The 13,419-nt window shown below is 40.0% G+C and overlaps 1 protein-coding gene across 1 annotated transcript; it reads left to right on the forward strand.

Moving 5' to 3' along the window:
• The first annotated feature begins 2,343 nt into the window (after positions 1–2,343).
• Positions 2,344–13,342, forward strand: LOC140564100 (gamma-aminobutyric acid receptor subunit rho-1). The gene is made up of 10 exons (XM_072689207.1): positions 2,344–2,459; positions 4,721–4,771; positions 5,152–5,258; positions 7,335–7,402; positions 8,756–8,979; positions 10,764–10,846; positions 11,486–11,626; positions 11,888–12,040; positions 12,439–12,635; positions 13,046–13,342. The coding sequence occupies exons 1-10, from the start codon at positions 2,344–2,346 to the stop codon at positions 13,340–13,342; spliced, it is 1,437 nt and encodes a 478-aa protein (XP_072545308.1).
• The last annotated feature ends 77 nt before the right edge of the window (positions 13,343–13,419 follow it).

The raw sequence follows: 13,419 nt of genomic DNA on the forward strand, positions 1-13,419 counted from the left end.
ATACATCATTTGTGGGTCCAGCAGATGGTGCTATAGACATCCATATAAATGTGTACAGACATCAATTAATGGTTGTAAACTGCACAGATTGAGTCTACAGAAACCCAAGCTGCCTTTTCACACAGTATTTACATATTACAAGACAACAAACTTTAAAAGTGGCCCCAAAATGGACTGTCTGAAACCCACAGATGTTTTGCTTGCTTTTACTTTAGTTTTTTTAGTTGCTGTGCATTGATGCCCAATATCTTATATTTAAGATCATGATATTCTGAATAACTGATGTCGTGGCCCTTCTCTGAACAGTGCTTTGCCTGGTCTGCTTAGCTTTTGGCCATTATAGCCTCGGCCCTATATTCTCCCAAAGTAGTTGTTGCATTAAGCTGAGTGAGTGTAAATTTTAGGTGTGTTAATAAATTAGCCAAGACTGTTAAACTGGACTTCACTGCAATGCAGTACTGATACATAACAAATTATACAATTTATCTGTACATAAAAGTGTTTTTTGCAGCTCTTTATTACCTTTCACTTATTATTCTTTAGTGTATTTTTCCCTCTCAGTGTAATACATGTTAACAGTTTGTTACGTCATACTTGTGGTATGTTTACATTTATGGCACTTAGCTGACTGATTTAGCTCTTATCCAGAGTGACTTACAAGGTTACTCGTATTACAGAGGTGGGCCAATTTAGTGTTAGGAGTCTTGCCCAAGGACTCTGGTAGCATAGTCACCAGACTGGAATTGCAGGTATAATAGCAGGTAGTGGTATTATCTGTTGCGCCACACCAACCACACAGCTCACACCAAGTAAAATTTCTTTTTGTGAAATAAAGAGATTCTAATTCTGATTCTGTTTGTAAAAAGTATGTGACACTTCTGAGTTTTTTTGGAATCTTTGAATGAAGAGCCAACAGTGTTTGAGGTTCACAGTTTGTCATTTCCATGTACTGAACTCTCATCATTGAACTATGCCAAGGTAAATACAGCTTTCCCTACTAAGGCACCTTTACAGTTAGTTTGTCCTGGCAATATGACTAGTTAAAATGGCTTTATAGAAATGTAGATTTGATAGTTATATTATTAGGATATTATATTACTAGGGGCAGTGGTGGCACCAGGGTATTGATGACAGGGTTGTGGGTTAGACACCTGGGCTCGGCAAGCTGACACTTTTGGGATCTTGAGCAAAGCCCTTAACCCTCTAAGCTCCATGGGCGCTGCAGTGATGGCTGCCCACCGCTCCAGGTACATACGCTCCACACACTGTGTGTTTGTGTGCTAACTGTGTGTGTTCACTGCACGGATGGGTTAAAAACAGAGGCCAAATTCCACACCAATGGTGATTTTTAACAAAAGCAAGTTTCATAGTTATATAAAATTAGAATTTCTATGAGGAAAAACTGTGTTACAGAAAGCAAGAATTTGAGTTGTGGCTTGTATCGCTGAGTTTTTGCAATCTTGTTTAAGGTAGAAAGGTAGACAAATGTAGGCCATTATGGGAATTTCCTGCCAGTTTATGAATACAAACTACTGTTTTATCAGCGAAGTACAACCATAAAAACCACTGCACCACCATTTTTATTTAGAATTTCATTACTGCTTTCCCACTTACTAGAATTAGGTCACTAAGATCACAAATCCCAGCATCAAACACACACGCTCACACGTTTTTAACTCCATTTTTTAACGTAACTCCTCATAAAACTAACCCAAATCCAAGATCATGGCCACAGCACTGGTACTGGTCTTCATTTCTGAAGGTGTGCACCACTATAGGTTACTAAACCACTGTTGTAGGAGTGCTAGATTTGCTTGCATTAGAGGTTGCTACTATACTGTTCAGTCATGTGCAGAATGCAAATGTCAAAAAAGACTTAAGTCCATCTAAGCGCGATTGTAAAGCACGGTGTTTGTAGAGAAATTCTTCACAAATGCAAGCAGATTGGATAATCTGAGCGGACTGAAAGGGGGGCCAGCGTCTCGCAGTTAGTGCTGCTGTCTGTCTGTGCAGCATCCTCCATCCTCGTGACTGACCTCACAGTGAAATGCAGAGCAGTGGATCATTAGGAGAATTGGTTCGGGGCGGTGCAGAGCAGTGCACGGCACATCCGCCACTGGAGGGATCAAATCTGTGCCATCTGACGCTGAAGGATTTATGGGTTTAGTCAAAATTGCTTTTCCCAGTGGGGAGATTAAGCACTGAGGGATGTTTACAGTGAAGGCAGAGCTGTGCATTCTTCTTGGACTCCAGTGCTAAAAAAGAATGTCCTCGGCTGTGTGTTCAGGAGCTGCTCGTGCCCGTGAGGCGTGCAGAATCTGACTGGAGGTGGTGTGTAGGGGTATGTGCACCATGCAGACAGATGCCATAGTCCTGCTGCTCTGTATCTGCCTTATGGGTACGGCCGGGAGGTCAACTCATCAGAGGGGTCACAAACTGGAGACGTATAAGCAAAGCAGGTAAAGAGCCATTTTGATCAATGTAATTCAAGGAGTATGTAAATTATCTTTGCACCACAGGGTTTATTTGTTCATTGTTTATTGTAAGTTTGAAACTAGTAAACTGTGCTTCAGTCTAGTCCTGCAACCTGTTAAGACTTCTAAACCTTCTTCTAAAAGGCTTCATATTAAAACATTCTGCTTACAAAGGAGGCTATATGACCTTAAAGGTGTTTTTCCTCTTGATTCACCAAGCTTACATGTTCATAGGGTCATATGGAACATTTCTATTGGGATTGATCTGAAACTGTAAGGGCCTAAGACACTAAGAGCTTCTGCACAGGCTTTATTGTGTAAAGAGGCAAGAGTGGGGCAGGTGAGGATTAGCTTTTATACACAGAACTGCATTCAATCTTTCCTGTACACTGTTCAAAATGGTTTTTGAAAGGGAATTTAGTAAAAGCAATGGTTATATATAGCTGGGTTAATGGGTTCTTTATATTGTTTGAAAACCTAAGATGTTTCTATAAAACCAAAAACCAAAAATAGGGTTCCACTGCTGTGGAACTGGAGTCAAATAACCCTTTTCAGTTCTATATAGAGCATTTTTAGAGAGTAGTTTGTAAGTCGTTTTGTGGGTGATGATATTCACTGACACTGATGTTCTTTAGCAGTTCTGGGTGTGTTTGAAGGGACAATTCCTTATATTTCAACAAAACAATACAGGATACCTCACAGGCCATCAAGTGATGGAGAGCTCAGGTGACATAAGGACAACACAATCTATACATTTAAACAGCATTGCAAACTTGTGGGACTGTGTTGGGGAGTGTGCAAAGAAGAAAAACCCAACCATAATAGGAGGTCTGTGGACAGCAGTGTAAAATGTGTGGGAAGCACTTCATTTAGATCATTACATTTTATAAAGTTTTGACAGACTGGTGTGAGGAAGTCATCCAGGCCAGAGAAGTAGCTACAAAATACTGTGATTGACACACACAGCTGTCATAGTTGTTGGGGGGGGGGGGGGGGGGGGTTGTATGTATTTTTGGTGTGCATTTCAAAAATGGACTTTCAATAATTTTAGCTGATTGCCAGTGTAAATTTGCATCACATCTGCTTTCCTTTCCTGTAATTCTCCATGTTTTCAGTTGTGATACAGGACAGAGGATTTCACAGTAGGCCTACAAGCATTGTAATGCAGGCTCTAATTTTGGAACTTAGCCTCACTAGCCTCCTAGTGAGTCCAAATGGCACTTCTCTGGAATAATCTGCTTCAGATGTTGTAATCAGAGGACATATGTTTGTTTAGATTGATTTCTTTTAGCTCAGAGACTACACTACTAGCTGCAAACATTTGACTCCTGGAAGTGCAACATTTGAGTTCCTGGAAGTGCAGTTAGCCTGTTTAAATTAGATGTCACTGTTCAGGATTACCGGGGTTTCTCACAGCCACTCTACAGCTTCTCCTGATGTGTAAGCATTAGGCATCAGTAAAAATCAGGCACCTCAGGTAACTGCAAATCCAATCACTTATAGTGATTTATTTATATAGTTCTTTATTAATGTATCTATATGAGAGGATGGAAGGATGTGGTGCCATTGATGAAGCACTTTTGGTTCTCTACAGAACTGTATGTCTAAGGTAAAGGCATTAAGGTGTTTTAAGAGTGTAGAGAATAGAAGAAACACACAGCGGTGTGTTGACAGAAAATTTGTTCTCTGGGGCAGGCAGGGAGGGGAATGGACTGGAGAGACCTTTTTTGCCAAGAGGATTAGTAACCAGCTGCTGAGTGAGTGGGACGAAGGGGAGCAGCAGCCATTACCACAGCACTCTCCCCCTGCCCTGAGCAGCAGCACCCTGCCATCGTCACGGTAGATAATATTAAAAGATCACTTTACGCCTTGCCATCCCACTTCAGCAGCCTGTGAGGCAGCATGCACTTCTCTTCTTTTGTTCCTCCATTAATCCATTTTGGGCATTCAAATTCATCTACTGTGACCTACTTAATATTACACAGGCAAGGCTTATTGCGTACAGAGATACGCAAATTCTGTTAGGACTGAGCTGTAATGTTCACATAATGATGCTATACTGACCTCTAGGCCACAAGGCCATCACAGCCTTAAGATATTGGTCCATCAGTACAAAAACAGAATGAAAACCACCCCACTATGAGGGAATCCCTAAATAAGCAACATTCATTCAACTTCATGTTCTTGCATAAATTCCACAAATGTATTCAAGTGTTGATCTGGAGTTTCTCCTCTCTTTTGTACAGAACTCGGAGGGAAACTGAAATGGTGCAAGGAGGAACTCAAAAGTCTGGAAGGTCTGACCTTTTGTCTAATGCTATTTTCAGTACATGTTTTCAGTACATTAAACCTGTGTTTTCTGTGTTAAACAAGACCTGAAGGAAAAGTCTTGAACAGTCTTGGCAAAGTGAGTCATCACATGTCGTTTCGGGCATAAATATCCAGAGGACAGTTTGACATCTGCCACATCTTCTGCTATTACTTCCAGACCTCTAAGTCTCTAAAAGCCCAGGGGAGAAAGTTCAGGATATGTTAAATGTTGAGTGTTTTGATGAGCCTGTTTAAGGGTTTTTACATTAGACAGAGGGACATGTAGATTACTTCATGTAGTGTCACTTCATTTATATTTAGCAAATGGTGCTAAACTATGCTTTATTCCATCTAACCATTTAAACAGTCCAATCTTCAGAAGAAGTCCAGATATGACAAAATCGCCCATGACAAAGTCTGAGCAACTTTTAAGGATAGATGACCATGACTTTACAATGAGGCCAGCATTTGGAGGTATGTTTTCAATATATGTACCACTCAAATCATGCATTAGTCATTTATTTATTTATTTATTTACACACAACTTTTACAGTAAAATAAAATAAAACAAAAAGGAATTCAGAGTAATTTGATGTGAAAAGGGACACTGTAAAGAAACTTGCTGACTGAGGGGTTGGGATGTCCACAATGCCAATATAGCCAAAACCACTATTCAACCACCAGGAAACCTACACGTGTATTCTGAGTTCATCGTTGTGGTCATGCATAAACCTTCTGTCCAAAGTGGCTAAAATGTAGTCTGTGTAAAAAGACTGCATTCCAAGTCCTTTTAGCACATTTCTATTGGTCCATTTTAACACAATGTAAAGAGCAACTGTCAAAAACAGCAAACATGGAGAAAGGGTATTTCCATGACAGCAGATATTTCCAGTGTTGATGGTACTGTAGTAACCTCCATGTTTGCCTAACAATGCTGAGCATGTGTCTCTCCACCATGCATGGTTTTAAGACCAAAACCATAAAGCAAAACTGACAACCAATGACTTGCATCAGCTGGCATATGCCATGTAGACAAAAGTATTGAGACACCTGCTCACTCATTGTTTCTTGAAGAAAAGAAATCAAGGAAATTGATGCTTATTGTTGATTTTACTGGCCAGGGAAGTGTTCCTAGTTTGGAGCATTACTGTGAGGATTTGACTGCATTCAGTGACAAGAGCCTTAGTGAGGTCAGGATGTTGGATGAGCACCACCCCACCTCATTCCTAACTCATTTCAAAAGTATTGGATGGGACATACCAGAGAACTGCTCCACAGCTCAATGCTGGGGGGGATTTATACCCCTCCAACTCATACAAGGCATTGGGCATGGTGCCAATAGATACAATTTTATTGACAGTATGTCTCTACAGAGACTAGATAAACTGTGTGTGTGCATTTGCACATCGGTGTCAGCAATGGGTGCCACTTAAAGTAGCCGAATGCATTAATTTGGAGGGGGGGCACAAACATTTGGACCTATGGTGTATTTGTAACCATTTCATTTAATACATTTATATGATATTGCTTTTCTTTGTCATAATTTAATTGATCTAGACAGTTCTGTAGATTTGAGCATTTCACATCAAACTACTCTCAATGGTGTTGGTTACATTGGGATCTACATGGAGTTAGTTGAATAATAAGACTTGAGCAATGGAGTATTCATAAATGTTTCTATGGGCATGTAAAACGCAGTGCCAACCTGTTTAATCCTCGAGGAGTATCACTGTGGTGCCTCATATAACCTGACCCTGAAACAACTTACAAATACAAAGCCTACAGCCTACACTGGTAATATTTGAATATGCTCCGGGTGAACAGGATTTTGTGATTTGTTTGTGGTTGCATAGTCAGTGTACAGGGATTTGGTGTGGGTTTCACAGTGCACGGATTAGAAAACCTTATGATCTTTGTATTAATGGCGACTCTACGTATTCTGACTTAACATCCCAGTGAGAGCAGCAAAAGCAAGGCATTTTCAAGCTCTGAAAGAAATCAGATTCAACACTTCAACAACTTCAGTAGTCAATAAAAGCGGCATCGGCAATATAAATGTATACTGATATGCTAAGCTATAGACCACTGCATGAAATACGATACTCTGACCTTCAGGAACAATAATTGCAATCTATCACCTTTGCCATTCTAAATGGTGCCTCTGCTGCCTGCTGTTTCAGATGTCAACTGTTGACGGCTTTAAAGTCACCTACTGAAGGCAAAAAAACAGACCTGGACACAGTCCAGATGCGGGAGCTACAACTTTGATCCATTGTGACCTAATTGTATTTGTGTACTATGGGGGATAATGGAGAGTCTGAGGCTAAAATAGGGCAAAATCCTGTGCACCATGAAGACCATTAAATCCCGTTCAGTGACGAAACCCTTTCCTGAGCCCTGAATTACAATAGTGTGTACATTTTAAATGTCCCAATTAATCCAGTGCTTAACATTTGCGAGCCTTTAGTGAATGCAAGTAAGCGACCTCATAAAGTGACCCATAAAAGAGGATATGTAAACCTTTTTTCCCATTTAATTGTCCCATCACAGGACCTCCTATACCTGTGGGAGTAGATGTTCAGGTAGAGAGCCTTGACACTATCTCTGAAGTTGATATGGTGAGTATTTGCTGTCTATAAAGTTAGTCATTTAGAAGCATTGGTTAAACTACACAGTGTAAGCAAAGGATCTTCAGAGCAGGAGGAAATATTTGGAATAAGCTGTGAGTGATTTTTCAGCTTTTTTGTTTTGTTTAATTGTAGGCATTAAAAAAATGAAGTTAACGGATGAACACCAGTGGTATACTCAGCTTTGGTGATTGTATTGCTTAGCAGAAAGCAATTCCAGTAAAAATGTACAGGATCCGGGTAAACATGCAGTTACTGATAATCAACTGAATGTTGTTAGATGTAGGTTGCTTGTTCTGTCTACAGTAAAAAAAAAAAGAAGTAGAGAAATTAGAAACTGACAGCTAGAAACGTTACCAAAATGTATCGTCTATTAGGATAACATTACATAACACAAATTCAGTATTTAAACTATTTGCATGATAGGAATACAAAGAATCAAATCCATTCAAAGTTTGTCACAATAATAGTCAGACACAGTACAACTAGCAGTGGCATGTTTTGACAACTGCCCAGTTTATGTGAAACAAGCATTTGTAGTATAACATTATTATTAAAGAGCATGTCGTCACTGTCCAATCAAAAACATGAGAACTTCAAAATGTGGACTTAATGTGGACAGGAAAAGGTAAAAACACCCTTAACTATGAATGTAAAATGTAAATTAAGAGGTTATTCCAGGCAATATACATCATTATATTATATTATATTATTATCATTTATAGTTGAAATCAAAGGTATTAATAGGAGTTTATCCTGCTTTTGTTGGAGTAACTGTCTCTGGATTTGATTGCGTTCAGGGACAAGAGCGTTAGTGAGGTTAGTGTGTTGGATGATCACCACCCCATCATTCCTGAGAACACAGTTCCACTGCTCCTCAGCTCAGTGCTGGTGGGTTTCATACCCCTCCAGCTCATGCCTGGAATTAGGCATGATGCCAATATGTTAATGTTTTTCTACAGGGACTAGACAAGCTGTTTCCTCACACACATCTGCACATTGGGTGCAACTTAAAGTAGCCAAATGCATTAATTAGAAGGGGTGTCCACAAACATTTGGACAAATAGTGTATATTTTGGCAGTCTTATTACAGTCTGTATTATTGGTGTAGTGTGGTGTGCTTGACCTCCTTGGAAAACAAACCTTATTCTGCCATGGTAAGGGTGTTGTTGTTTATCACTATGCTACACCATCCATGAGGTAGGAGGGTTCCAGTAGTTAGCCTAGATTTCACTGCAAACAGGTTGGTAGGAAGAAGTAGGGGGATTGTTTTTATGGACAGTGATGATATTTTCAGTTCAGACTTATTGTGTGGTACTTTCTTACCTTCTAAACTTACCTTAGGACTTCACCATGACTCTGTATCTGAGGCATTACTGGAAGGACGAGCGCCTGTCCTTCCCAAGCACCAACAACCAGAGCATGACCTTTGACAGCAGACTGGTGAAGAAGATCTGGGTGCCAGACATGTTCTTTGTTCACTCGAAAAGATCTTTCATCCATGACACTACCACAGACAACGTGATGCTGCGTGTTTACCCTGATGGAAACGTGCTCTACAGTTTGAGGTACATGTTCTCGAAGAAAAGGACAGATCTCGTTTTACTATTATAAAAAACATCATTGTTTTGTTGACTTTTGGTCAGTGGCATTTATATTAGCCAGTTGTTAAAGGATTATGTCTGGGAGCTTGGGGTTTTTTACCCTCGCTCGAGGCGGAGCAGCAGGAGGAAGGTATCAGCTGGGGATCAAACCCACAACTGTGGCCAAACGTTTCTGCCTCCAGGCTACTGCTGTCCATGGTAGACCACTTTGAGTTACATTTAGAACATTCTGCCCAATACTAAACTCATGAGGCTCAGATCAATGCTGTTAGCAGCAGAAACATTTGAGCTATCGCCTCTAGCATCCCCCAGCTTAGAAAACAGCAGGGCTACACTGTTGTAAAGATTTGGGAGTTTAATCAGTTTCCTAAAGCCTACCGTGACTGCAGCAAAGGGGGACAGATGGCATGCATTCTGTTGAGAAACTCTAAACATTTATCTCTTGGCTATGCTAATAAACCTACTAATAAAGCTTATTTCCATAATAATGGAAACCATGGAGAACATGAAACACTACACATAATATACAGCCAAGTTCATAAGTATTTGGACAGTGAAAAGATTTTGCCTCTCTATTATCTCAGGATATGTGATTTATGAGCTTTATTTCAAGTTGTTTAACAATAATACTGCATTCACTCTTTAGGAATTACAGCCAGTTTCGTACATCGTCCTTCCATTTTCACAGACTCAGAGGTAATTGGACAATTAACTGATAAACAGATCCATGATCAGGTGTGGCCTGTTAACTCGTTATTTTATTTAAGAAGATAAAAGGTCAGGAGTCTATTCCAGGTGTTAAATTTGCATTTGATACCCTTTAATAGGAACTCTTAATATGCTGTTCAAGATGGTGTTGATGTAAGTGAAAGAGGCCATCTTTAGGCTGAAAAAACAAAGTAAACATATTATAATAATCCAGTGGGTTTACTCCAGGGTGTAAACCACTGGAAACACTCAAGAACAAAAGGGTCAGATTTAATTGCAAGAAACCATCAGTTTCAGAACTGAAACTGATGGTTTCAGAAATCCAGTCCAGTTTTTATACAATATTGTTTGGATAGATGAAGAGTTCATCATCTGAAGCAAGACAACAACATCTGTCAAACATGGTGGAGGCACTGCAATGGCATTGGCATGTATGGCTGACAATGGATTTTGGTCACTGGTGTTTATTGATATGTTTGCTGATAGAATCCACGAATTCCAGACTTCAGGCAAGGATTCACTGCAAAGAATTTGCATCTAAGTATTGAAAAAAAGTCATTTTGAGCCACCTGTACAACTTGAGGGACAATGCCAAAATTGCTGTAATTCCTAAAGAGTTAAAACAGGATTTTTGTTGATCCCGCTGAAATACAGATGAACATCTACATTTCATCCCTAGAGTACAGAGGCAACATTACAAACTAAATGTGTCCAAATACTTAATGATCTGACATAAATGAAGAATGAAATGCATAAAAAATGTTGTTAATTTTAATACTAACATATAATATCAAAATATGGGCAAAATGTTGGAAATTGTCATGCTTTCCATCATCAAACATAGAGGTACATAATAGATCCAGTATATTTACAGTTAGGATCCACTATGTTATGTTTACTAAATGCATTGTGGCATGAAGATCATAATAGCTAAAATAACCATAACTCTACAATGTATGTGGAATACTGAGGCCCTTTACATGGGATGAAACTGTCAAATGTCAATGTGGTTAAAATATGATTTTATTTTTGTCTTTCAGAGTAACAGTCACCGCCATGTGTAATATGGACCTGAGTCGTTTTCCTCTGGATACACAGACCTGCTCACTCGAGATAGAGAGCTGTATGTATATGTGTATTTATTTCCATATTGCTGTTTTAAGTCTCATAGAAATGTTGGTAATGAGACATATTATCTGATACAGTGAGCAGGACATATAATGATGTCCAGCGTTTGGAAAACTGTCCACAGCATTTCTTACATAGTTTAAGTATGTGGTTGACTGAGTGTATGACAAATTTGTTTGTGAAACACTTTTGCCTATTGGAATAGTCACAAAGCAGCTTTGCAGAAGTCTAAGAAAGAATCAAACGAGGAACCCTTCCGCCATAGCACATGCATTAGCAATACGAGCTAATTTAAGGCATGCCATTGGGTTGGTTCATAAACTGATAAGGGTTAAGTGTTGGTTTAAACTACAATGTGAATTAAGTTTCATTGCTTAAACTACGGTGTAGTAGTTTAAGCAATTGTAGTTAGGCCTAATCCTGGCCCTTGGGAATATACAGTATTTTATAATGGATGGAAGACAGATTAGAGATGCCTAATAATTATACAGAAGTATTCAGCTCGATCAAAATAATACACTGATTAACACCTGACTTTTTGAATTATCCAACACAAGTTTTGGCTAGTAGAGCTGTTCCTTGGCTACCTATGCAATGTCCAATAGTACTTCATTGTTGAATATGTTGATTTCAGATGCATATACTGATGATGACCTCATGCTGTACTGGAAGAAAGGTAACGAGTCTCTAAACACGGACGACAGGATCTCACTCTCTCAGTTTCTCATTCAGAAGTTTCACACAACTACAAAGCTGGCTTTCTATAGCAGCACAGGTAATCCACCATCCTCCTCACTGAGAAAATACCTGCCATGCAGGCCATCAATAAGGCCTATCCTCAAGAGCCAGAGTCCAGCACAGTTTGGGGATTTCCCTGCTCATACGCACCTGATTCTACTAATCAGTTAATTACAAGGATTAGCTGGTGTGTCAGAGCGGGGAAATCACTAAACTGGACTGGAGCCCTATGGGACCAAAAGTGATTAACCCTGCTGTATGCTGTCAAGCTTATTAAATGTTTTTTTTTCCCCCACAGGGTGGTACAACAGGCTGTATATCCATTTCACCCTCCGGCGTCACATCTTCTTCTTCCTGCTGCAGACGTACTTCCCTGCCACGCTGATGGTCATGCTGTCTTGGGTGTCCTTTTGGATTGATCGCAGGGCTGTGCCTGCTAGAGTACCATTAGGTAGCCCTAATCCCACCACAGAGGCAGGATTTGTAGGCATCACACAGCTCCACAAATATAAACAGTTGTCAGAGTCAAAAGTTTACATAAGTAAATGTATGTACTTACAGTAAAACAAGAGTTTCACAAAAATCAATGGAAACTCAATATTGCCATGATATTAATGACAATACTGAGTGTATGTAAATATTCTAAAATGTTACACAATGTAAAGGACAGATGGCAATTTTAAATGATGTAAAAAAAAAACAGATTCGGTATGTGTCTTAGATCTGAACAATTATTGTATGCGCTGTTTACGAACAAGTTTCAAACAGTGTTACGTCATGCACACATTATTCGTCAGGAAATCTACCATTTCAATTGTAATGAAACTGATTTATATTGCTGTTACTCAGGTATCACTACGGTTCTAACAATGTCAACTATCATCACTGGGGTCAACGCCTCCATGCCACGTGTTTCCTACATCAAAGCAGTGGACATCTACCTGTGGGTCAGCTTTGTGTTCGTCTTCCTCTCAGTAATAGAATATGCAGCAGTCAACTACCTGACCACAGTGCAGGAGCGCAGAGAGAGGAAGCTAAGAGAGAGAGTAAGTCTACATGCTGTTTCACTAATGGTTTTTGGCAGGGAGCCTTAAGGGCCTGCTTCCAGCGCAGTTTGGTGATTTCCATGGTGAAACACAGCTAGTAAACCTGCCAAACAACAGATGACTTGAACTGGGTGTGTTTGAAAAGGGAACGCACCAAACTGTTCTGGACTCAAGCCCTCCAGGCACAGAGCTGGACAACCCTGTTTATGGCCAGTGTAACTAGCAGAATGATAATGGCATGTTAATATTGGTACTTTTGAAAATTAGCCAACTGGTCAATAATTTAGGGCCAACATCCAGTTACTATGCAGTTACTATACAGTGGTTGAAGTTGTTTTTGTTTATGCTGCATGTGAAAACTAACACCTCCAGTTACACTGGTTGATCTTGTTAATGCTCTAACTCTCTAGTTACCCTGTACGTGTGGCATAGCAAACCCAGATGAGGACATCATGATGACCACTGGCTACAATGACATGGAACAGAATGCCTCAGGGAACTATGGGATGCCAGAGAACGGAGGGAGACAGGAAAGGATGTTGGCCCAGTTTACAATAGCAGACAGTCAGACCACCAGGCCGGTGAAAAGCTCAAGAGGCTACGTCAACATCTGGATAGACACTCATGCCATAGACAAATACTCAAGAGTGATCTTCCCAGGAGCGTACACCCTCTTCAACATCATCTACTGGTCAATCTACTCTTAACACAACAAAAAAGACAGAGGAGGACACCTGCCTCAACCAGAACAACAATGAGACTTGAACAATGGGAGGCAGGCAGT

This window comes from Salminus brasiliensis, chromosome 10 (genome assembly GCF_030463535.1).
Source record: "Salminus brasiliensis chromosome 10, fSalBra1.hap2, whole genome shotgun sequence".
NCBI classification, from domain to species: domain Eukaryota; kingdom Metazoa; phylum Chordata; class Actinopteri; order Characiformes; family Bryconidae; genus Salminus; species Salminus brasiliensis.

Coding starts and splice junctions, on each gene's coding strand:
- LOC140564100 (XM_072689207.1), top strand. CDS start 2,344: ATGTGCACCATGCAGACAGATGCCATAGTCCTGCTGCTCTGTATCTGC. Junction 4,772..5,151: donor GGAACTCAAAAGTCTGGAAG/GTCTGACCTTTT, acceptor CCATTTAAACAG/TCCAATCTTCAGAAGAAGTC. Junction 10,847..11,485: donor CTCACTCGAGATAGAGAGCT/GTATGTATATGT, acceptor TGTTGATTTCAG/ATGCATATACTGATGATGAC.